This window comes from Cynocephalus volans, chromosome 11 (assembly GCF_027409185.1).
Source record: "Cynocephalus volans isolate mCynVol1 chromosome 11, mCynVol1.pri, whole genome shotgun sequence".
Taxonomy (NCBI): Eukaryota; Metazoa; Chordata; class Mammalia; order Dermoptera; family Cynocephalidae; genus Cynocephalus; species Cynocephalus volans.
In genome coordinates, this window is record NC_084470.1 from 122859161 (window position 1) to 122884527 (window position 25367).

The 25367-nt window shown below is 50.0% G+C and overlaps 1 protein-coding gene across 2 annotated transcripts in view; it reads right to left on the minus strand.

Annotated features, from left to right (window-relative positions):
* Nucleotides 1-25367, minus strand: part of LGR6 (leucine rich repeat containing G protein-coupled receptor 6) — a 113339-nt gene that overhangs the window by 26500 nt on the left and 61472 nt on the right. Inside the window, exons 5-6 of one of the 2 annotated variants that reach the window (XM_063114759.1) lie at nucleotides 13178-13393; nucleotides 8895-8966 (exon numbers count right to left, since the gene is read on the minus strand). The exons of the other annotated variant lie outside the window; for it this stretch is intronic. Of the exons in view, the coding sequence (XP_062970829.1) occupies nucleotides 8895-8966; nucleotides 13178-13393 (288 nt within the window). The remainder of the gene's footprint in view (nucleotides 1-8894; nucleotides 8967-13177; nucleotides 13394-25367) is intronic. 2 annotated transcript variants of the gene reach the window in all.

Consider the following 25367-nt stretch of genomic DNA (forward strand, 5'->3'; position numbering starts at 1 on the left):
ATAAAGGGCCACCCATTAATAAATGCAGCAATTAGTAAAATTGTCATCAGTTTCTACTGAGAGACACAGATACACCCTCCCTCCTTCCACCTACACTTCCGTCCTTGCCAGAGAGAAAATTCAGAGTATAACTGAAGCAACCGCAGTGCTGATTTATTTATTTATTTATTTTAAAGATGACCGGTAAGGGGATCTTAACCCTCGACTTGGTGTTGTCAGCACCGCGCTCTCCCAAGTCAGCTAACCGGCCATCCCTATGTGGGATCCGAACCTGTGGCCTTGGTGTTATCAGCACCACACTCTCCCGAGTGAGCCACGGGCCAGCCCTAGCTGTGCTGATTTTAATGAAAATTGCTGATCTCTGATATTAAGATTACTTGTTGTCCCATCCTAATGAAGCCCCTGGGATCACAGGAAGCTAGAATTGGAAGGCAGGTAAAAGGTGGCAGTCCAACCTGCCCCCACAGTGGGACTCCTCTCTGAAATTCTGGTCAAATGGGGACCTAGTGTCTGCTTGGACTATCTGAATGGCAGGACACCCACTGACTATGCCGGGTGTCCAGTACCTCCACCATTGGGCTGCTCTACGGGTTGAGTAATCCTTCCTCCTTCTGAGCTAGCACATCACCTTCACTTCCTCCCTGAGCCCTCATCCTGCCAGCTGGAAGATCACAAAATACGTGTCATTGTCTTCCAAAGATGATCACCAGACTCCACCCAAGTCTTCTCCCCAGTTCTTTGAACCACGTTTTGTAGACACTTCATATTCTCACCACCCTCCCCAGGAAATCCCTTGTCCCTCTCATGATATCTGGAACAGGACCCAGTCCTCTGGATGTGATCAGATCCCTGTGGACCACACCCCTCTCATCTGGATGACAGGGGCCCATTAATGCAAGGGACCTGAAGGCTCTGAGGTTCTCCTGACCACAGCACAATGTGGCCTGAGGATCTGTGGACAACACCCCAGCTCACTGGTTGAAACTCGGGGCCCTGCAGTTCTGAATGACGGGGCTTGTGTAAAGGTGATCTCACCCCAAGGCAAGGCTGAGGGACCATCCCATTGAGTTCAGTCCATGTCCAGGACATTTCTCCAAGTTAGAGAGCATGGAACATCTGTGCTAGCTCATGGGCTGTGAGAGGAATGACTAGTAGACATTTAAGTCTAGAGTTTGGAGGAGAGGTCTTGGCTGGAGACCACATAACTCTGGAGTATAGATGACTGATGCTGGGAAGAACCTTACATATTAGATAGTCCAATGCTGTCATCGTACAGATGGGGAAATGGAAGTCCAGAGAGGAACAGAAATTTTCCAGGGGCCAGAAATCCATTCATTTGTTCAACAAATATTTATTGAGTACCTTCCCTGTGCCAAGCACTATCAGGTGCTGATAATACAAAATGAACAAACCTCATGAAGAGGTGGGAAACAGGCAACAACATAAATAGATAAATAAATAAATAGGTGATAAATAAATAAGATAGATTGTGGTAAGTGCTCTGGAAAAAATCAAGTAGGAAATGGAGAGTACTGGGAAGAGGTTGCAAAGTGGTGATCAGGGAGGCAGGTGAGGAATTAAATCACATGGACAGCTGTGGAAAGAACATTCCAGATAAAGGGAACAGCCAGTGTAAAAGTCCTGAAGGCAGGAGGACACCTCATGTATTCAAGGAGGCCACTGTGCCTGGAGTAGATTGAGGAAGGGGTGAGGCCACAGAGGGAGCCGGAGTTGACATCATCTGAGCCTTGTCGGCCACTGTAGAACTCTGGCTTCTTTCTGGAGTATGATTGGGAACCAGTGGAGGGTTTTGAACGGGAGTAACATGATCTGATTTGTATTTTAAGAGCCACTCTGGCTGTTGTGTTGAAAATGGATGATTGGGTGACAAGAATGAAAGCAGAGTGACCAGTCAGAGGCCACTGCAGTAACCCAGGTGACAGAATGATGGGGGCTCGAACCGGCATGGCAGCATTAGAGGCAGCATGAAGGGGCCAGACTATTAATATATTTTGAAGAAGGAGCAGATGGCGTTTGCTGACAGCTCAGATGTGGAATGCGGAGAGAGTCGTTCTGGATGACTCCAAGGTTTGGGCTTGAGTAACTTCAAGAGTAAAGCTGCCATCACTGAGCTGGGGAAACTCTTGGTGGGACAGGTTTAGGGGAAGTCTCTAGGGTTGAGTCTGGATGTCTGTCAGAGAGCCATGTGAACGTGCAAAGAAGGCCTTTGGACATTTAAGTCTGGAGGTCAGGAGATAGGTCTGGGCTGGAGTCATCAGCAAATATCTAGTATGGAAAGCCCTGAGAGCAGATGAGAGCGCAAGGAGAGGCACAGACAGAAGCTGAGCCTTGGGGCACACCGCGGGTAAGGGGTTAGGCTGGTGAGGTCAGAAACACTGGCAACAGTACATTTGTGTACACTAGTGATACACTTAAAAGAACTCAGGACTTCTGGTCTAGGACCCTTTTGATAGCAGGGGCTATATTTTTGTTGCTCATACATGTTTTCCCAGTGTACATAATGGTGGCCTGGCACTTACTAGAAGCTCAATAAATATTTATAAAATGTATGAATCTAGAGAAACAGAAGAAAAGACAGTGGCGATCACTGATTCTTATGGGCTCCTCCTTCCTACAGGTATGCGAGGACCAGACCTAAACTTCTCGGTCTCCTCTCCGCGGCACCCACTGAGGAACCTGTGTCCTCGCTTCTGCTCCCCGTCCCAGACCAGCTGGCTGGGGTCCTCTGGAATAGGGCTGGGGGAGGGGTGCGGAGTTCAGAGCGGAAGTTTGGGCCTCATTGCCAGCAGGGAGGAAGGGGCAGCAGGGGCAGGAGTGGTGACCTTGGCTGCCCCCAATGCCAGGGCAGTGGGAAAGGGAATGTTGTGCTGGGAAGAACTATTAATAACTCATCATGGTCACAGAATACAAGACAAACTCATTGGGGAGCTCAATTTTCTGCCTGTTAAAAGTCATTAGTGGTTCTGTGGGGGAAGCCAGAAAAAAAAAAAGTTTTATATGGAACAATAAATTCCTCTATAAGCCACAAAACCCTACAAATTTGCAGCTAATAAACCCACAAATGTAAGACGATTGAGACCTGGAGAGGAAAGAGTTTCCCAATTCTCAGCCTCGAGAGAAAATACGATCTGATGGGCTGACGCTGGGCCAAAGGCAGAAAAACCCAAGTTCTAATCCTGCTTCTTCATTAGCCCAGTGACTAGTGGGATGATCGGCACTTGCCTTGAGATAAGAAGGCAAATCAGGCGAGATTCCTCTGGACCGCTGCCCCACCCATTATCCTGCCCCAAGGTGGCTCTGCCATGGAGCCTGCCAGTGGGTGGCTGTAGTGGGTTGAATTGTAGCTCCCCCAAGAGACATGTTTAAGCCCTAACCCTGATACCTGTGAATGTGACCATATTTGGGAAGGGGGCCTTTGCAGAAGATATTAAGTTAAACATCTCGAGATGAGATCATCTGGATTAACAAGGTGTGCCCTTATCCAATGGCAAGTATTCGTACAAGAAGAAGAGACACACAGAGGGGAGACAAAGAGAAAAAGGCCATGTGAAGATGGAGGCACAGATTGGAGTGATGGGCCTATAAACCCTAGAATGCCAGGGATTGCTAGCAGCCACCAGAAGCTAAGAGAGCGGCATGGAATGAATTCTGCCTCAAACTTGCTAGAAGAAACCAACCCTGCCAACACCTTGATTTTGGATTTCTGACCTCTAGAAGTGTGGGAGACTAAATTCCACCACATCTGTGGTAATTTGTTATGGCACCCACTGGAAACTAATACAGTAGCCATGCCCTGACCGCCTGAGAATTCCTATCCATCCCATAGAGGAGATGGGTCACAGCACAGACCGCTATGAAGTGAGACCTCTTGGTAATGCGCTCTCTGCCACCTTAAGACATATTCCATCCAACATTAAATGGGAGGACAGGAAAGAGAAAGCCAACATAAATTAAGCATCTATGGTGTTCCAGGCACTGCATGAAGTTCTCTCATTTAATGTGATCCTTGCAACCATCCTGTAAATTGTAAAATATCATCCCCATTTTCCATTTGTGGAAACTGAGGCTCTTGAGAGGCCAGATGTCTTGGACATGTCACACACTGATGCCAGAGCCAGGATTTGAATCTGGGCCTGCGATTCAAGTCTAATCCTTCTTCCACCCAGGATGCCCTTAGCCCTGAAAGAACCTCAGTAGAAATCTGTCTTGGCCAAAGGCTGGCCATCAGGCTCAGGAGCGAGGGGTGGCTGAATACTTTCAGGACCAAGTCAGAGCCAGTTTAGAGTGAAACCTGTTGCTATTAGTGGTTTCAGTGACACAAGACAGAGGAACACTTTCCAGACATAGCTGATATTGAAGTAAAAATGTTCTGAGGAAACAGATCACTGGGGCATCTGTTACTAGAGGCGGTTTGACATGGAATGTACAATTTTCTATTACAAGGCAGAATTCTATAAGTTCCCACTCTGCCCTCCTCCCGTCCCACACCCCTTCGAATGCTGGTCCTCATTTAGAGAGGGAGCTGAAGCCAAGAAGTTTCTGTTCTCACTATGGCCCCAGGCTCTCCTCCAGAGGGAAATGTCCAGCCAGCATGCGGCTCCATTTGGGCCTGATTTGTTTAATGAGGTTATAACAAGGCTCAGAGATCATTGCCCAGGTCCAAGGGAGGTGAGGGACTATTGTCCCCAGATCCATCCTGGGCCCTGCTCTCTCTGGGTTCTAGCTGAGATGCAAATCTAGGGAGTGAGAGTAGACCCCTCCGGAAACAATTGGGGTTCCTAGATCTTTTTTTTTTTTTTTTCCTGCAAAGATTTTATTGTTAAGTATAGCTGGAATTTGAGGGTCATTAGCTGTTAGGCTGGAATAACTCCCAGTGGCTTCCAAGCACGCATTTCTTTTCTTTCTTTTTTTTTTTTTTTAAAGATGACAGGTAAGGGGATCTTAACCCTTGACTTGATGTTGTCAGCACCACGCTCTCCCAAGTGAGCGAACCAGCCATCCCTATATGGGATCTGAACCCATGGTCTTGGTGTCATCAGCACCACACTTTCCCGAGTGAGCCACGGGCCGGCCCCCAAGCACACATTTCTAAGCACTGACCTAGGGGCACAGGGGACCTCCTAGGAGAATCTACCCAGAATTGTTCTATGTCATTGGTTTCTCTTATTTCTCAACCTAGACAGCTGGGAAGTCTGTAACTGAGGGAGCTAGCGCTAAACAGAGCAATGTACCATGAAGTAAGAGGTACGCGTTCTAGCGGATTACCGTCACTTAACAAACTACAGAAACGTGGGCAAATCTCTAGATCTGGTCTGATCTGGAAAGGAGAGGAAATATTACTTCACAGGCTGGGGACTAGACCATCTCTAATTCTGAATTTCCCAACAAGTTGTGGGTCATCCTCATTGTAGGGGTAGAAAGGAGTTGTGGATGCAGGACAGAGCATGTCCTTTCTGCCTCTGGCTGAGGTTTCTTGGCAAAGTCTGGAATGGTAATGACTACATCAGGAGAAATGTCCCAGGAGCCTCCTCCCTGTGAGGTCAAACTTCCTTGGAGGACAGCAAGGTTTGTGCCCTGGGTCCCATGTGTAGTCTGTAGGATTTGTTCTGCTCAGCAGGAGAGAGGGCATAATAGTGCCCAGCCCCTGGACCCTGCCCACATCACTTGGTTTTGCCTGGCTCTTTCAGAGTAAAAGAGAGCAAGGTATATCAATGTGCAGAGGCAGAAAGCAAGGCTCACAGAGGTGAGGCTATTTACTCCGGCTGCCCCAGCTTGCAGAGGCACCACCAGGGTTGGAACCCAGGCAGCCTGGCCTCCAGAACTGAGGGCATAACGGAAGCTGTGTTCCCACAGGTGCGTTTGCAGTGGGCATCTCTGTGCTGTGCTGGGGTGTGGGGTAGGGGTATATATGTGGAGTGATGATCGTGGAGGGCTTGAGACATGTGACAAGTACACTGCATGTGTGCATGGTTAGCTGTGCAGTAAGGGGTACGTGTATGACCATGCATGTGCGTGCCCGCATCTGGCCCCTCCTCCGCAGGTGGCACGGCTGGGGGCCCCTCTCCCCACTAAGAGGATTCTGCAGACAAGCCAAACCACAGCTCCAGCTAAACCACAGCTTGGGCTGCGGGGGTTTGATCTTTCCTCTGCTGCCGGAGATGAGAGAAGTCTAAGTGGCAGAGATTTACAGGGCCTGAGGGAGAAATACCCTTCCAGTGAGAAGCTCACATGAAAAGCTCCAGAGTAATAACTGAGGCTGCAAAGCATGCCAATTATGCAACAATTAAAAGGTTTGACTATCATTTCTTTCTCCTTTTATTCTGCCAGCAACTCCCTGCCCCCCATATCTGGCTGCCCCTGCAGGCTCCCCTCAAAATGCTCTAGGGAACAGAAGATAAAGAACACACTTTTCTCATTTTTAATTGGAGATTGAAGTTGGAAGAAGGACTTATCCCTCGAGCGTGGAGAAGAAAGGGGTGTTGTTGAGATTGAGGCCCTCAGAGAAGGGGATGGAGAAGGTGAAAGGAGAGACGGGCAGGTTCCTGTGCAGCTCACCAGGCTCTGTAAGAACTTTACACACATCCTCTCACTCACTCCACATGTCGGCCCTGGAAGATCAGTATTACAGTGGCCTTGTGCTTCTGGTTAGAAAACCAAGACTCACAGAGGCAAACGACTTGACCCAAGGTCACACAGCTGGCACTGTACCCCAGGCTGTGTGATGCCAAGGTCTTTGTCACCAGGCTGTTCTGCCTCCACATTGTAAAGTGGGGCAACTTTTTCTCACCTCTTAGCCTTGGCTTTCCCATCTGTGGAGTGGGGGCAAGCCCTGGGCTTTGTGTGCTGGAGCCAAGCACTCCTGTAGATGAAAGCTACAAATGGGCACTCAGCGGCGGGATTGCTCTGTAATTCAGCCAGCACTGGCTAAGCCAAATGCCCTGTGCAGCAATCCAGTGGCTAATTGAGAAAGAATTAGGCAGCATGCCCCAAAAGTGAAGAAACAGCTGCTAGTTGGCTTTTTAGAGGTGCCAACCCACACCCAGTATACATGCCCCTCCCCACCTGATTTCCCAGCAGAGCTAACAGCCCCCACACTCCAGGCTGATGGCATTGGACTCCCTCCTGTCCTGCTGGCTCATGACAACCCCAAACACCACCCTCAAAGCTCTTGTGTCTCTGGAGGGAGGGTGGCTGTGGGGGCATGGACTTTTCCAGAGTAATGACCATCTCTTACACCCAGGATCCAAACACTTAGCACACGGAAGGCTCACATAATTCATGTTCAACCCATATGACAGAGGATGGCAGGGCAATACCCTAGGGACTTTCATGTATGTTTTCTTGTTAACACACCCTAGATTGGCTCTGTCCCTAACTGAGGGAGTAACTCTGGGCAGGCCATGCCACCTCCCTGGACATCAATTTCCTCGTATGTTGACTGAGTGGGCCACACTGTCCAGCTGTCTGTGACAGAGGGAGGGAGCACATAGCCCAAGTCATGCATACTGGCAGGGAGAGGTTCCAACTTTCCTGACTCCAGGCTGGGGCATGTCCCCCTGCACCCCACTCCTCGGCCCCTGATCAGCTGAAGGGTGAGTTGAGGACTGTGGGAGAACTAGGCGTGGCTCTGCCATTTCTCCTGCTCCGGGCTGAGCTCAAGAGAGCAGCCATGATCCTGGGCATCCCTTCCACAGGAAAGAGGAGTGGAGCTCTGGTCTCAGCCTCCCGTTCCCTTCCCCTGCACAACCACAAATGCTGACAGGCGACGCTTCCTGGGCTAGACTTTGCCAAGTGGTTTTCCCCAACACTTTGCTCCCCAGGTCATGGCTTGTCTCCCAGCATTTTCTCTTCTGCTGCTTTGGATTCTTGAGAATCCCTCACCTCAGGAGCAATGCTCTGGGGTATGTGGGGGTGGGTTGGAGAATGGGGGGTTGGTTATGAGTGAAGGGAGGGGTGCAGTGGGGGGGACAAGAGGAACTGTGACCATCCCCTGACACCACGAGGCCTTCCCCAATCTCAATGGCTCACATTTGGTGACCTGTGGAGTGTCGTCTCTCCCTGGCGTCCCCCTCCCAGGCCTGCGCCAGGTGGCTGTGGCAGCCAGCTCCCCATGGGAGCTGAGGGACCCCAGCTGGCACAGCCGGCCACATCCAGCCCAGCCAGTTGTTTGCTCAAGTGGGGCCCACTCAGCCCACTCTGAGGGGGCTGGCGGGACTCCAGAGGAAATGATGGGAGGGTTTGGGTGCATTCTGACCTTAACTGAATTCCAGGATGATGATGTGTGAATAGTATGGCTTTTTAAGAGTCAACAGCTTGGGTGCTTTTTACAGGCAGGCTGGAGTGCTGAATGGGCCATCTCTCCATTAAACATTTAGCTAGATAGATCAATTGGCAAACAGTCCCAGCATTACTCCTCAATATTACTCTCCCTACTGTCAGCAGCCACCCTTAAACAGATGTCAAAACTGCCGTCAAGTCAGCCCCAGCCCCACCCCCAAGCCTTCTATTCCCCAGGCTTAGTAGCCTAATTCCTCCAGCTTCTCCTTGCAGTTCCTATTTCTGTCCAAATTTTTCATTATTATTATTATTTTTTTTTTTTGGTGGTCTCCGCTGGCACCGATCCTAGGTTCCCACTCTCTGGGTCATTCTGAACTCCCAGAGGGCACATTCCGCCCACCGGAAGGAGAAAGGAATTCATTCTGAGTGACATTCCAGAGAAAGTGCCAGGGAGGCTCATGTGGGTGAGCAAGCTGGGGGCCAGATCCCAGCATCCCAGTCCTGCTGGCCCTCCCCTCTGTTCACTCTCCCCAGTCCAGGACTCTAGGCCTTTATCACCACGCAGGACAGAGATTGACCAGGACTCCAACACTCACAGTGTCTCCAGATTGTGCAGCCCCTCGAAGCTGTGGGTCCCCAGGTGCTGGATGCGGTTGTTATGCAGATGCCTGTGTGGGAAGGGAAGACACATCAGAATGGGTGCTCACAGCACTGGGGCACAGGGGATGGGAGAGCACGCCATGGTGTGAGTAGGAAAGTAGAGGCAGAAGCATGGACAGAATGACCCCAGTGGTTCAACCCTTTGTCTCCAGGGACAAATTGATTGTCTAAGACCAACTTCTGAAGCCACAATCACCAAGGCTGGATTGACCACAGGCTTCACTGTTTTGACTTCCTACTGAAGGAAAAAGAGAAAGGAGAGGCCCAGGCCAAGGCTAAAGCAAGCTCCCACTAAGCTCTAGGAGAGAGGCCTATTGTCAGAGGGGCTCAAGTCTGAGATTTCTTCTATGACCCTGCTCCCCAGGACCCGGCCTGCCTGACTCAGTGACCAGAAGTAATTATGGGAGCCAACAGCAAACCGCTGCAGACAACATATAATCAAAGGCTAAGTTTTCTGTTACAACCGGAGAGAGCTGTAGACAAGCTCAGAGATGGGTGAGGCCAGAGGAAGCGAGGAAGGCTCTGTAGAGGAGGTGATCCCGGGCAAGGACCTGAAGGACAGGTGAACTGAACAGGCAGAGGAAAAGGCGTTCTAGGCAGTGCGGGCCCAGAGGTGATGCAACTGGGACAAATGGACAGAGCTATCCAAGCACAGTCCAGAAAAAATAAATCTCATGGCAATTATGAAACCATACAACAGAAAAACCGAGGGAGAGATGCAAAAGACAGGCAAAATTCTAAGCCTAGAAGAAAATACCACTAATGCATGAGGAACAAAAGGAAATTTATTACAATAGCCTTCTGCTCCAAAACAATCCAATAAAACAATATTTCAAAGACAAAATTCTAAAAATGAGGGAAAAATGACATTGTGGGCAGAGGAAACAATTGAGGACTGTCACCACATCATTAAAAAACTAGTCAATAAATCTGAAACAGAACAGTGTAGACACTGCTGAAAATTGAGTTGGTGTCAGAGAGAAAGTTTGAAATAATCATGGTGAGTATGGTTGAACGAGATGAAAAGGTTAAAACAGAAACTGATGCTAAAGACATAAAGGTGATTCAGCACAAGGACAATTGATGTCTCTGAAGGAGAGAATCCAAAAATGAGACTGAAGATGTATTCAAAGACATAATACAAGAAATTCTCCAAGGTGAAGAAAGAACAGAATCTGTGGCTCAAAAGCATACATTGTTCCAGGATACTTGGATGCAGTCTATTCTACACTGTGACGTATTCTAGTTAAGCTGTTAAAGTTCAATAATTTTAAAATATCTTCCGGCAGAAAAAGGAAATCACTGACAAGGGGAGAAAATCAGGCTGGCCTCCAAGATATTGTTCAAATATAAAGGCAACAGACAGACCTTATTCAACATAGCTGTGTGGGGATGGGGATTTTTGCAAGTCTGGAGATTTAAAGCATCCATGCCTACCTGCTCCATGAGGTTCTGGTTGGAGAGAGAGACCCCTACTTCCAGGGAGCTCCTGATCCAATGGGCAAAACACAGTCCCTGCCTTCTGGAAATGAACTCCCCTTACCAAAGGGTTTTTATTTTTCCCATTTCCTTCACATCTCTGTCCTAACTGTCACCAAACTCTATCATTCTTCCTGCTTCCTGTGGAACTCCTATCTCCCATCTTCCATTCCCCTCAACCTCCCCCAGCCTCTCTGGTCCAGATCACCTCCACTTTCTAAACCTCCAGCTCCAGGCTTGCAACTCCTTCCTCTAAACCACTCATTCAACCCTGGTTTTCTAGGCACCTCTAGTAGCCCAGGCTGGGGCAGGTGTTGGGGCTTATAGTCCAAATGAAGAGACAAGATTATACACATGACACCACTGCTGTCCACAGTGCTACCTAGTGGTCCTGTCAGTGCACAGTAGTGGTGGGAAAGGGCTCCGTGCATGTCAGAGCAGCCTGATGACAGTACAGGGTTTGGGCTGAAGAGAAGCCCTTTCTCCTACACCCTGCTTGTCTGCTCATACCTCCAGCCAGGTTCCCGTCCAACCTTGGTTTTAAAGAAACTGCTTTCTTGCTTCCTGTCATACCCGCTCTTTCTGATCTGCCTATAGGCCTTCCTGTGGCTGATCCCATAGTCCCCGGACAATGTTCCCCAGCCTCCACTCCCCTTCACAGGTCAACCATCTCCTGCTGGAAGCCTCCCCCCTCCATCCCATGAGCTGGGGGTAAAGGAAAAAGGGGTAATGTTTCTGGCCTCACCCCATGCAATGGGACAAGCTCTCCTCTTTCAGCTTTGCTCCTGAACCAGTAGTCTTTCTTTCCTTAGATCTTTGACCTTTGTTATATCCAGTAAGGCCCCCATCTCGACTTTCAGGCCAGTTCCCTGGCTCCCAACCAAACACGGGAGTCATCCATGCCTCTGCTTCTTCTTGGTCTTTTGCACTCTGCAAACCTCTAAATCAGATCAGTTCTTCCTTCAAAACAACCCTTACAGTCATGCCTTCCCTTCCATCCTTCTGCCTTTTCCCTAAACTGGACTTTGATACCCAAGAGCCCCTGATTGACCTTATTGTAAACAGTCTCCCCCTGTTCCTGTCCGTCCTTCAAATTAACCTTCCTAAAATACCCCCTCTGAACCCTTGCTTGAGAAACTTCAAGCTCCCTTCCCCCGTTGGCAGATAAAAGCCAGACTCCTTGTTCTGATACTGGGAGTCCCCAAACTCATCTTTCCAGCCTCTTGTCCCACACGGTGCATGAGGACCCTCTGCTCCAGCTGGACTGGCCTATTCCCTGGCAGTCAAACACCCCTGACTTTCCCCTCCATGTCTTCATGGATACCTGCTTGGAATGTTTCCATTCTCTTTGCTTGTCTAACTCTTCGCCATCTTTCCAGACCCAGGACCCCCCCACCGCCTATGAAGCCTGCCCCCCACCGCCCATGAAGCCTGCCCCCCACCCACCTGCAGTTGCTTAGCCTCCCACTGCCCCGTCCACTCCCATGCTGCTGCGAAGCTGTACTTATCTGGCTGTGTTAGTGTCAGTTACATTACATCACAGTTATTCTTTCCCATATTTATTCTGCTCTTTCAACTAGGACATAAGCCCCTTGATGGCAGTAGGTACACCTCATACTTCTTTGAGTCTTCAGTGCCCCTAGAAGGGCTCTATAAATGCCTGCTGCTGCTCATTTGTCTGGGACCCACCATGAAGTTCACATTTTTCAAGTAGTCTTGTCCCTCACAGAGACCTGGCCCCCTTCCCTCATGATGTCACAGGGATATCACCAAAGCAAAACCAACCACCTTGTTCTGTTTATCCTCTATAAACACCCCACTGACTCCCGGAAGGAGGACGTGGCCATCCCGATAGAAGAACGTCGTCCATAGGATAGCCATCGTGGTTCTCCAATCTCCCAGGACACAGAATTAGACACACAAATTAGCACCTGCCTTTTCATCTCTCAAACAAAGCATCATCCATTCTCTGGCTTGGAAAATCACCCCAGATCTCCAAAAGCAGGGGAGGCACTGTTGCCATTGAACAGAGTCACTAACACGCATGTTCCTGAGCCATGTTTCTGCAGCAATTAGTATGTAACCCAAAGCAATTACATATGACCTCCAAGCCCTTAGTAATTACCCTATGAACTTACCAATCATTCAGAGCAATTAGCTGGGAGCTAATTTGCACTCTAAAGTTCCCACTGGGAAGGCAGAGTTAACCCCAGTCCCCAATTCCTGCCAGGGATGCTATCTCCCAGGTAATTACCCTTACGGGATTTTGCTGTGTAATTATAAGTGATGGCTTTTCTCTGCTTCTTCAGGCCTGGGAAACAAGATGAATTCATCCCATCGATGTGCCAAGGCATAAACCTGCATCATTTGTTTGTAAAATATGGTGGAAATTATTTAAGAAATTCTTGACTTATATTCCAATTATCATGGTATGCTTATTACATTTACATAACAAGAAAATAATAGCTTAATTCCTGTTTTCTGATTGTAGTAACCTAGCCCTTTGGTGAATCTCAGAGCACTTCCATAACTCTAATGTCATTTGACCTCATGATAACCCAGTGGGGTCAACAAGAGACGGTCACCATCATCCTTTTGCAAAGAGAAAACTGAGACCAGAACATCCAGCAACATGCAGAGAAGACCGAAGCTAGCCAGGCTCTGATCCAGCTCCAGAAAACATGCAGCCCCCAGCCCCCACCAGGACCCAGCTGGGAACAGGGGACAAAGCAGCACTCACAGCACCACAAGACTGGTAAGGTTCTGGAAGGCGTAGTCAGGGATGTGGCTGATGTGGTTGAGGGCCAGGGTCATGGCCTGCAGGGCGGGGAGGTTGTTGAGGGCCCTGACAGGGATCTCCGTGAGTACATTGTCATCCAGCCAGAGGTGGCGGAGGGAGGACAGCCCCTCAAAGCTCCTCTCCGGGACCAGGGAGATGAGGTTGGCATCTAGGCGCCTGGTGAAAGAGAGGATGGAGAGAGGTCAATCCAGGGCAAGATGCAGACCAAGCTTTGGGGCTGGGCTGGGCCAGGCTGGGCCAGCCAGAACCCCAACAGGGCCTTTGAGCTTCCCTGGGACTAAACTTGTGACTTGGCCACAACTTATTCTATATCTCACCTCTTCAAGTTCCCAAATTTGGCATCCATTCCAACCCACAGTTCTTGATCCTTTATGCCATATGCTTCTATTTATGACCCCAATGCTTCCTCTCAGCCCAAAGGTTGACCTATAGCCCATTTGTGGATAACTAGTATTTCCTCCCTGTCCCCAGACTTCCAGATCTATGCCATAGTTCCCCTGCTCTGGGTGTGACCATATTCTTCCCAATCCTGTCCACTCCAAGGCCATATAATGAAGATGTTCCCAGAATTGGCAGAGGGAAATCACCTCCCTCTGGACCTAACCAAAGAAAAACACCTCCCGAAAGATGCAAGCCACTCCCTGTAACCCATCCCTAGCACCACCTGCTCCTTGTCCCCTCAAGGACCCAGTAGTTTGATGGAGCTCCCGCCAGAGTCTTGGAGCTTCTTGCTTAGTTGATGACATATGGGAAGTCCCAGCATGCCATAGCTGAAGTCCTCAATTTGCTGCTCCCCAGAGTAGGTAAACAGATGGCAGGTGACCGTGTCTGTGCACAACCAGATTCTAGGGTGACATGAGAACTTCTGACACAAGCCCTAGAAGATCTTGGCAGCCCAGCAAAACAAGGAGACTACTCATGTTAGCTTTTTACAGGTGTCCCTAAGCCATGATATCCTTTGTTAATATGCTACTATTTCTGCCTCATAGTCTAGGACTTGGGATGAAACCCTATCACCCTATGCAGTTGGTCACATGGGGCCCAGACAAGTTGACCTGTGACCATAGATCTACTCCTGGACTCAACTATGTTAAAGGGAGGCTTAGAACTGAGCCATGGCTCTCTCACATGGGCACATGGCACCTAAGCCATAGAAATCCCAGCCCTCATTCACTAAGGCCCTACATCCCCATGTCCTGAACACAGAGGAGAGTAGAAGTGACCAGCAGGTTGGGAAGGGGAACTTTCTTTCACCCACAGCACAAGAACTTTCTTTCACCCACAGCACAAGCCCACTTATTGAAGGTCCAGCAGTGCTCTTATCTCTTCCCTAAGCGTTTCACCAGCACTCTCTCTGTCAAGAGTCTCAAACACCACTGGGAGAAACACCCTGGCCCACCAGCAAGGGGGCTGTGGGTAGACAGGCTGACACTGCAGCCTGGGTGTGAGGGCAAACTGACCAGGACACCCCTTGAAATCTCCAACTAGGAAAGACCCACACCAAACCTGACCTGACGGGACCAAAAACCCTTCGGTGAGTGCCCTCTGCTGGCAAGACCTGTCACCCCAGACATGGTCCTCCAGTGACGACCACCACGCCTTTGATGGTCTGACTGTGGCTGGATCACCTGAGGAGCTTTGGGAAAATATAGACTCCCAAGCCCCTCTCCAGGACAATCCAGTCCAGAAGGTGTGAGGAATAGCCGGGGAAGGTTTCTAAAGAATGCCCCAGGTGTTTCTAGGCACAGCTCCTCTAAAGGGGCTACCTCTGGAGGCTCAAGGGGAAGGGCACTCATACAGAAAGCCCTTACAACAACTGTGCTCCAGAGGCAGTGCTCAGTAAACATCAGCTACTAAGAAGACAGCATCGCAGCCCTTCCTCGTGGAGCTGCCAGTCGAGTGGGGAAGCCAGACTGATGTTCACAGCACAGCCCTGAAAGTGATGTTTACATGGAGACCTGGAGGTCAAGCGGGATCAGTCAGGGGAGGAGGTGGGGAAAAGAGTTCCAAGCAGAGGGAACAGCATGTGGGAACAGAGAGTATAGCACTACAAGGGACCTGAAAGCAGTGAGGCAGGGCTTCAGGAAGGGGCAGTGAGGTGCACGGTGAAGCTTGCAGGGCCTCGTAAGCAATGCTGTGTTGCAGGAAATGGGGAGCCAATGAAGGGTTTTAAGCAAAGGAAGGACATGGCCGGGTTTCTGTTTTAGAAAGATCCCCCTGGAGACCACATGGATATTGGACAAGGAAAATACTGGAGGCAGAAGATTGGCAGAGACAGTTGCTTTGCACAACCACCTTGTCCAGAAGGGGACAACCATACCCATACCATTTGCCCTAGAAACTTGAGAAGTGAATTCGACCACTCCAGTGTACAGTCCCAAAAAGTGTCCTCTCCTAACGGTGATCCCTGTTGCTTCTGACCTGAGATAGCACAGTGCTGGCCTGGCAGGCTCCCTGGGACAGCAACATTATCCAGAGATACTGGGAGTCATTTTAGCATCTCATAAAGAATGATCTCCTCCTCACATGGAGGACACAAAGCCCCCTCACCTACCCCACTCCCCGTGTGCCTGGGCTCCGACCACCCAGCCTGATGCATGGCACATCGGTGTCACCTTACTCCCGTCTCAGGTCTGCCCAGAGAACTCAGCCTGGAGAATGACAACCACCCACGTGGAAAGCAGAGATCCTTCCTGACTGCCACACCACCAAGCAGCTCAGCCGGCCACAGGCATGTTCTCTCAAAAGAGTTCCATTCCCTTTAACCTTTTCATCAATAGTTCCTTAGAAGGCAGGACCACCCTTCCTGGGCCCTGACCCTGGCAGGGCAGAGCCCATAGTGAGTGAGCCTCTGCCCTGCAGCCCTGTTTGAATCTCACCTCCTTGCATAGTTAGGGCCTTCATTTACTCAGAGTGTACTTACTCCATTCTAGAGCACTGCATGTGTCAAGTCATTTAATTTTTACAAGCTGTGAGGCTGACATTTTGCAAACGAGAAAAATGAGGTACAGAGAGGTTAAGTAACTTGCCCAAGGTCATGTATCTAGTGAGTGGTAGAGCTTGGATTCAAACCCAAACAATCTGACTCCAAAGAACACAACCCTAACCATGACGCTGTATCACTGGCATGCTCCACAGAGTCAAAGTCACTATGTTTTTGGGCATCCCTGATTCCCACACCAACCTGGAATGCTCCCAAAACACCTCGTCCCCACCCCATCAACAGTCTCTGGCACTTACATACCTGCCTGTGCACCCCACTGAGGAGGCCCGGGGCATTGTATAGCTTGTCATGCTGACCCCATCATCCCACCCCCCACTAGGGCATCAGTGGATACATCAGATCTTCCTCTAGGTCTTTGCTCCCCAACCTGTGGTACGTGGATTATCAGCCTCAGCATCACCTGGGAGCTGGTTAGAAATGCAGACTCTGGGCTGGCCGGTTAGCTCACTTGAGAGAGCTTGGTGCTGATAAAACCAAGGTCAAGGGTTCTGATCCCTGAAACCTGACAGCCACCAAAAAAATAAAGTGCAGAATGTTAGGCCTCACCCAGATTTACCAAATCAGAACCTGACTTTTAACCTGACTCCCAGGTGATTCATTGATTCATAAGCCCATTAATGTTTTTAAAGCACTGAGCCAGGTCTTCCAGAGCTTCTGATGCTCTGGTTTAATGATTGTGGATAGCTAGACAAGAGAGGGAGACTGCCTGAGGAGGTAGAAGGCCATTTCCTCCTGTGTTTAGTGCTCAGCTGGTCCTGGGAGACCTTGTTCTCAGATTTAGCCATCAATTACTCCAGAAAATGAGAACTCTACCTCATCCTCCTGGATATGCTAATGATAACAGCAGGCACTAGTTTCAGTTTTGAATTCCCAGCACCTAGCACAATGCCTCATTCACAGACGACACTCACAAAGTGTTTTTCAATAAGTGAGTGAATGCCCTCCAAAACCCCTGCCTCCAACCCCCAAACAGGTGGCCTGACCAAGCATACTAGTAAGCTGGAGAGGACCTGGACAGCACCTCTTACCAGGGCTGGTTGGGCATCCGGCTTTCCTGCTTTGACACCCCATTCTATTGCAGTGAGGGTTCTCATCTCCGCCTCTTTCTCCCATCCATAGAAGCCCACCCAACAGATGCCCATGGGAGGAACTGGGCACCTGGCAATTATAGGTTGTCCTGGTGGTCTGGGCTATGAGGACAAAGTACCCCTTTAGAAGTGGACTCCCCAAAGAGCCTAGAGAGGAGAGGAGGAGGAGCAGGAGGGGAAGAGGAGTAGTACTGCTTCTACTTTCTCCCCCTCCCCTCTTGTTGGACACCCCTCCTCCCAGGAACCTGAGTCTTGGAAACCCCCAAGAGTCAGCACCCTGGCTGTAGAGAAGTCCCTCCCACTCCTTTCCTACCCAGCTTCTGATAGGATGGGGTGCTTTCTGAAGAAACCCCACACCCCCTCGAGTCAGGGTCAGGCTCCCCTGGAGTCCCCAGTCCTCTGGGGTATGTGGGCCGTAGGCTCCTCTGCCATCTGGGGGATGTAGGAGTCTCTGGGGGAGCCTCTGAGCAGCGTGCAGAACCCACCATTTGGGACTGAGAGCTTTTTGAGCAGCTCCCCGCCGCAGGTGGGAGAGCCAATCCTGACGGACTCTGGCTTGGCAGGAAGAAGAGAGTGATTATACCAATTAAGCTCTGGAACTGAATCAACAGCCCCACAGCTTTCCTGCTTCTCCCACGTGGGCCTGGGCCCTCGAGTGATTTCTGATTGTAATTCTTACCGATGGTAATAGGGCAGATTAGAAGGGACCTCAGAGGCCAGTGCAGGCTTGCTCGGGCTCTGGGGAAACAGCTTAACCTCTCTAGGGCCAAACTGCTCCTCACACTCCCCCAGCCTAGGGCTGAGGCTCAGGCAGGGAGGCAGGGAGGCAGGGAGGGGAAGGTGGGGCCCCTTCCCTCTGAGTCCCAAGGGGCAGGTGGTATGAAAGTGACCTGGCCAAAGGACATTGGGACCTGGTCCCACCTGACTAAAGTGAGATGAGGACCTAACAGGAAGCAAGCTGTGGCAGAAGAGCTTTAGTTAGGCAATAAGAAGTGACTCACGGACAGTGACCTAGAAGGTCAATACTGCAAACTCAGAATCACATCATAGCAGAGCCTGAAGGAGCCTGCCAGCCCCACTCATGTTATCCAAGCCCAAAGCCCAAAGAGATCAAGAGAAATGCTCAAAGAGAGTGGCAGGGCTGGAGCTCAGACTCGGGCTTCTTCCCACCTGACCAGCCTGGCTCTCCAGAGCGATGGGATGGCAGAGAAACACCTCTCTCAGCTACAGGAGGCATATTTCTATCTGGAAAGCAGGGGCCTCTACAGCCCACAGAGGACTGGATTGATCCAATGGACCCTTTCTGGAATTCTTTCTCTAATTCATCCTACATCTTAGCAGATCTTAGTCAAATACAAGACAAAAGGGACAGATTCAGGTCTCTAATGGACCAGCTGACCATAGATGTCACCAGCTACTCATTTAAAAAGGATCACATGTGAGAAGCTCCAAGCTGAGTGACTGACACACAGTCCCTGCTCCCCGAGCAGAGGCTGACTTTGAATCTACAGGCCAGTGTGCCCTGGGGGAGACCAGGAGAGCAGCAGGGAAAAGAGGACAGGGGTCTTCCCTTCCACTCAGGTCATCCGTGGCTCAGTCTTCTCTCCAGCTCTGAGCCACACAATGTGAGAGGACATGTGGTTGTTAGGAGCAGGCATTGTTGGGAGCAGAGAGAAGCTGAAAAACAGAACTCATGAGGAACAATGGGCCTGAGTTTGCTCCACAGGGCTGGGGCACGTCCAGGGAAGTCTGCTCCTCATCCTACTACTGGAAGACAGTGCCTCCAGGGCCCCTCCCATGACGTGCTCCCCTCATCCTAAGGAACAGTCTCAGGACCAGCAGCGTCCCTTTCCCTCACCAGTCTACCAGGTTTGCACAGAGTAGAAAGGAGGGCCAAGTTTCCATTTCAGATGCTGACACTTCAGGAGGAGAAGCCCCTAGCCAGCTTTCATGCAGTGACCAAACTTGGGTTGCTGATTTTGGTGGAATGTCCCTGACCCAACTCCCAGCCCAGCCTGGACTCCTCCCTCTCTCCCTGAAGCTGGCCACCCTTCAGACCCTCCTGAGCAGGACTGGCTGCATAATATGCAGGGCGCAACATGAAATGAGAATGCAAAGCCCTTGCTCAAGAATTATGAAGAATTTCAAGATGGCAATAGCAGAGCACTAAAGGCTGGCCAGTTAGCTCAGTTGGTTAGAGCATGGCGCTAACACCAAGGCCCAGGGGTTCTATCCTTGTGCCGCCCAGCCACCAAAAGAAAGAAAATAGAGAGTTAAACCTTCTGCAATCGGGGCCCTGTGCAACTACACAAGCCACATGCCCGTGAAGTCAGCCCTGCTCCCAAGCTCAACCATCCTCAAAAGTCATGGGCCAGGCCTCGCCCTGTTCTCATTTCCTAATTGTGAGTGTGAGAGGATGAAAGATGCTGGAAGGTGAGACACCTTGATACATGGTAGATTGTCTGACTTGGGCCAAACCCAGGGCTGCTTTCTCATCTCTAAACCCCCCACCCCCAGCACAGTATGGACATACAGTTGACTTCCAGTAGAACATGGGGAAGGGAGAGAAGAGAGGAAGGGGGGGGGCATCTCAGGCTCTGGTGGGGGTTGAGTGGAGAGGGTAGAAGGGGGAAGATATGGAAAGTGGAAAAAAAAAAAAGTAGCCACTATGGAAATGGTTATTCTGTGGGGAAAATATTCCACGTGGGAACTGTCGATTGCCTGAAGGGACCAACAGCCCTGACCGAGAGTCTGCCAGAGAAGGTGAGGGTTCCAGCAGAGAGCAGGCTGGCACCTGCAGAGCAGCGAGGAGGAGCCCCAGGCAGCAGGGCCCCAGCTTTCCGCACCAGCACCAGCCGCCAGTGCCAGCTGCCAGCCTCTGCATGGAGGGCCACAGGGCTCCAATGTGGTGAGGGCTCCCTGTCCACGGCATGTCCTGGCCCTGCTAGGCAGGAGGGCTAGTGCAGATTCTGCACCCACAGACTCAACCAGCTTAGGCCCGGTACTCATGTACCTTCACACATACTGACACCGTTCCCAAGCTCCCCTTGTAGAGACCACAGCCTGCCTCTGAGAGGGCCCATTGTGGTTTCGTGAGGACTCCCATAAAGCCTCCGCTGTCCCCACATATCTCCCCCATTACCTATCAGGTTGCCTGAAATGCCCCTCATTACAGATGGTATCAATTCTTTTGTCTTCAATTCAATTGGATTGGATTAAATCCAATAAAAGTTAATTGAGTACCTACTATTATGCCAGCATTGTGCTCAGTTCTGGGGCTCAAACTTGAACAACACATAGTCCCTCTCCAGAGAAACTCTTAGACTATTGACTTTACTATTTAATAAAATGATATAAAAGCTTTAGCTAACATCTATTGAGAACTAGCTAATTGCAGGTGTGCTAAGCATTTTACATATATTATCATACTCAATCTCCACCCAGCCCTATGGAGCAGGAACCTCATTATTCCCATCTTGCATGCAGAAAAGGAGGCTCAGGAAGGTGAAACCATTGGTCTGACTCCAAAGCTATGTCTTTAAACCCATGGCTATACATACTCTCATCAAGTGTGTGGAAAACATTCTGGGAGCCAGGACCCACTCTTTCTGCCTGTGGGACATTCAAGAAAGCCTCACAGAGGAAGTGCCATTTGAGCTGGCTCCCAAGGTAGGAGTGGGATAGCATTAGAGAATGGGGCACAGGCAGAAAGAAAAGCATGAGCAAGACTCCAGAGGTAGAAAGGGTATTTAGTGAATAGTCTAAGCTTATAAGTGAGAAGGAGCTGGAGATGAGCTAGCCAAAGCTGGAAAAGGGCAGATTATGGTGGATCCCATGTTAAACTGGCATTTTTAGAAAGATCACTGAGGCTATGGTGTTGAGATTGGGGTGGGAGGGAAGGGCAGAGGTAGGAGGCAGGGAGACAGTCAGGACACATTGTTAAGTGCATAAGTCAGAGGTGTTTCCCTTTAAGAAAGTAAGGCTCCTGGGGGACGGCCCAGGACAGTGGACAGGGCATAGGTGGGAAGGACCAAGGGAAACAACATTAGTTTTCCAAGACCGTTGGGCCAGTCCGTGACATACATATCTCATAGTCCTCAGCTGCACAGAACAGGGAGATTCAGGGCCTGTTATAGAACCCCAGAGTCTCACCTGTGCTGCTCATGGGCTGGGGGAACTGGGGCTGCCCCACCACCCCAGATCCCCAGCTCATGGGGGCTGTGAGTGGTAGGTGGTAGGGAAGTCTGACCTCTCCCTCAGCCAACACCTCCTATTTCTATCCTAGGATGGTTTAAGGTGGGGGGGCTAAAGAAGGAAATACTAGGTAACCCTTGAACCATGGCTCTTCATCTTGAAGTGGCCACCACCCAGTTCAGGCTTATCGAAAAGGCTTATCAAGACTTCAGCATCAGAGTTCATCCTGAAAGGCCCTTCCCATCCTATGAAAGGAAACTTTCTCAGTCAAGGAGAGAAGTCCCAGCAGAGGTTCTTAAGGGACTGGTAATTGGGGCTGTAGCCAGAAAAGGGGCTAGGTCTATACTAGAAGTAGTAACCAAGCCTAGAACCCAAGTGACTAGACTCCAGACCCAGTGCAGAAAGTTCCCCTTCAAGCACCTTCTCTGTGCCAGGCACTTATGTAATGTAGTCTGGGTAGCTAAGGACTCCCCAGACCCACCATTTCTCCATCTCAGGTGCTGTATGCCTCTGGTCCCCCCAAGACAACACCGTCCAATAAAGCTTCCTGCAGTGAGAGAAATATTCAGTACCTGCACTGTCCAATATAGTAGCCACTAGGCACATGTGGCTATTGAGCACTTGAAATGTGGCTAGCGTGACTAAGGAGCCACATTTTAAATTTTATTTCAGTTTAATTGACATACGCTGCCAATATCTACCATAGTGGACAGAACCACTCTAAGAAACTAGCCAGGCTCCACTCAAGACATTAGGGATACAAAATGAATGAGCTTTGGTTCCTGCCCTCAATGAGCTCACAGTTTAACAATGAAGATGAACAAATAATGTGTGTGTGTGTCTGTGTGTGTGTGTGTGTCTGTGAGTGTGTGTGTGTGTGTGTGTGTGTGTGTGTGTGAGAGAGAGAGAGAGAGAGAGAGAGAGAGAGAGAGAGAGAGAGACTGTGGCTGGATGTGGTGTACACCAAGAGCTGAGGGAACAAACTGAAGGGTGTGAATCATTTGGCCAGGGAAGGTAAAACAGGCTTCCCAGAAGAGGTAAAGAGGTGACATTTGAACTGAGCCTTGAGGGATAACTGAACTTCTACCAAGTGGATGAGGGGAATGAGCGTCTCCAGCAGAGAGAAGAATATGTGCAGAGGTGCTGCTATGGTTTGAATGTTGTCCCTTCCAAAACTCATGTTGAAACTCAATCCCCATTGTAACAGTATTAAGAAGATGGTAAATCCGACTATGGTATTTGAAAGGTGGGGCCTTTAAGAGGTGATTAGGTCATCAAGGCTCTGCCTTCATAAATGGATTAATCCATTCATGGATTAATGGATTAATGGGTTGATGGATTGATGAGTTATCATGGAAGTGGAACTGGTGGCTTTATAAGAAGAGGAAGAGAGACCTGACCTAGCACATAAGCATGCTCAGCCCCCTCACCATGTGATGCCCTATGCTGCCTAGGACTCCGCAGAGAGTCCCCACCAGTAAGAACGCCCTCACAAGATTTGCCACCTCGACCCTGGACTTCTCAGCCTCCAGAATTGTAAGAAATTTTGTGTCTTTATAAATTACCCTGTTTCAGATATTCTCTTACGAGCAACAGAAAGTGGACTAAGACAGGTGTTGACCAATGCACAACTCGGGAGAGGAAAAACAACTTGTGTGTTCTGGGAGGAGAGGGTACTAGGTGAGGTAGGGAGTGAGGGCTTGGGTAAGGTGAAAAAGGAAGTTGAGAAGAAAATGTGCTGATCCTTGGGAGCCTTACGAATCTGAGCTGTACTGTGTAGGCATTGGGAAGTCTGAGGTTGAGAAAGACAACTCTGGAGGGGTAGGGTGGGTGGGGCGGAGGCTGGCAAGAGTCTTGCATCTGCTGATACACAGAGCTCTGTGACTTCAGACAAGTTCCTTTCCCCTCTCTGGGCTGTTTCTTCACCTGTATAAGGAGGGGTTAGCTTTAAGGGTCCTTGTGGCTCTGTCCTTCTAGGAGTCTGTGCCTTCTTGGACAAATTATTCTGTGCTGTGACCCTATGTCCCCTAGACAGGGGGCTTGTTGAGACCAATTAACAAGTATGTGGTTTCATGCAGAGGCTTAGGGCAGCCAACCCTCACCCCCATGCCCCAAAAGTATCTCGAGGTAACTAAAATTCTACCATTTGGACAATATTCCTTTTTCAGAGTGTAGAAGTTGCCTGTTATCATCTTTCTAAAATCTGGCAATTATTATGGGTAGCCTTTTAGTGGGGAGCAAGTTTTTGAAAGAAGCTTCTGGAAACGAAACACAGACTTGGAACACAGGGAGCTTTGGGCCAGAGAGATGGGGAGCTGGGAAGGGTGGTTGCTCGTGGTGGGAGAAAGGCAAAGGCCACCTCTGGACATCTGAACAACTTTACCCAAGTGCCCACTCTGATAGCTTTTCACCCCACTAGAGAGGAAGACCCCTGAGGGCGTGGGCCGTGTCCCCTCTTTCCTTGAAATTTGCTCACAGTGGACATTCAGACTGCATTTTCTTGATCAATAGATCAAGTTATGGGTTCTTCCAGCACAAGAGGACTGCTTGCTGAGAAGAGGAGACCACAGTCATAGAAGTGAGAGCTAAAAGGGACCCCACTCAACCAGGGAGGAAAGGGGGACCCCGAGAGACCGAGTGACTTGTCCAGAGTGAAGAGATGGCAGAGCCAGAGAAGGCTGTTGGTTCTCAGTTCAATGTTCACTTCTACCCTGCCCCGTCCTCTTGGGAGAAGAAGATATTTATCAACCCCTGCCCCCAGAGACCGTGCCATAGGTAGGAACAGCCTCCCAGACGCCCTTCCCCGGTTGCTGTCTGAGGTCTTGTAAAGAGCTTGGTCTCCAAGAGCCATTCCTCGGCAGCATTCAACAGTTCAGTCCCATCCCTTGGGTCCTAGCTGTGCCTCTTCACATCTGGAACCCATCACCAGACCCTCACAGAGAGTGCACAAGTCCTGAAGAGTCTAAAAATGAAAACTCCAGGGAGTCAGAGCCTGAGCAGTCCTGGGGGATATGGGTCCCATGGTGACAGAGCATGGAGAGGAGAGAAAGTCCACTGAACCACCAGAAGCTTTCCTGCAGGGTGTGGGGTGGGCGTGCGGGAAGGTGGATGGAGCCTTGAATTCACCTTTGCGTTCCCACTCAGGACTGAGGGAGAAGCTTGGAGCTACAGCACCACTTTTCTCCCCTCTCCCTATACAGGGGAAGGTCTGAGTTTGTTAGAGGAAAGTAATTTCATCAGCTCTGATTTATGCCACCTAATAAGATCCTTCCCCTCTCCCTGTCAGCCTTTCAATAGATCAAAGCTGGGATATTAAAACGAAGCCAATTCCAACTGGTTCTCCAAGCTGTGCTAATGCCCAAACCACCCTTTCTCTCCATCTGTCAGGAGAATTGATGGGTGTGCAAGAACCCCAGCAGGCAGAGAAAGCGCTTCCTTTCTATACATCAAAGGATGATACCTGAGCATTCCTTCAAGCCATTCCTTGTGTTTTATTCAGCAGCAATATATAAAAATAATTACTCACCCTCCAGGAGGGAGGCAGGCAGGCAGAAGACTGTGTGTGTAGCCTTTACGAGCTTCCCCTGAAGACACAGAGCTACGGATCTGGGCAGAAGGCCAGCTTTGTGGGTGACAATCCCAGAATCCTGGGGTGGGGACTACGAAAAGCCATCTTAGCCATCCCCCCCTAGCCTCCAGCCACTGGATTCCAGACATCAGGCTGGTTTCTGGGGACCTTCCTGGGCTGTCTGAGATGTGCTTGGGAGCTGGATCCTGTGGTTGCTTGGGGCCTGGATGCCTGCCCTTGGCAAAGGGCAGCTATGGTTGGTGGAGGAAGAGGCAG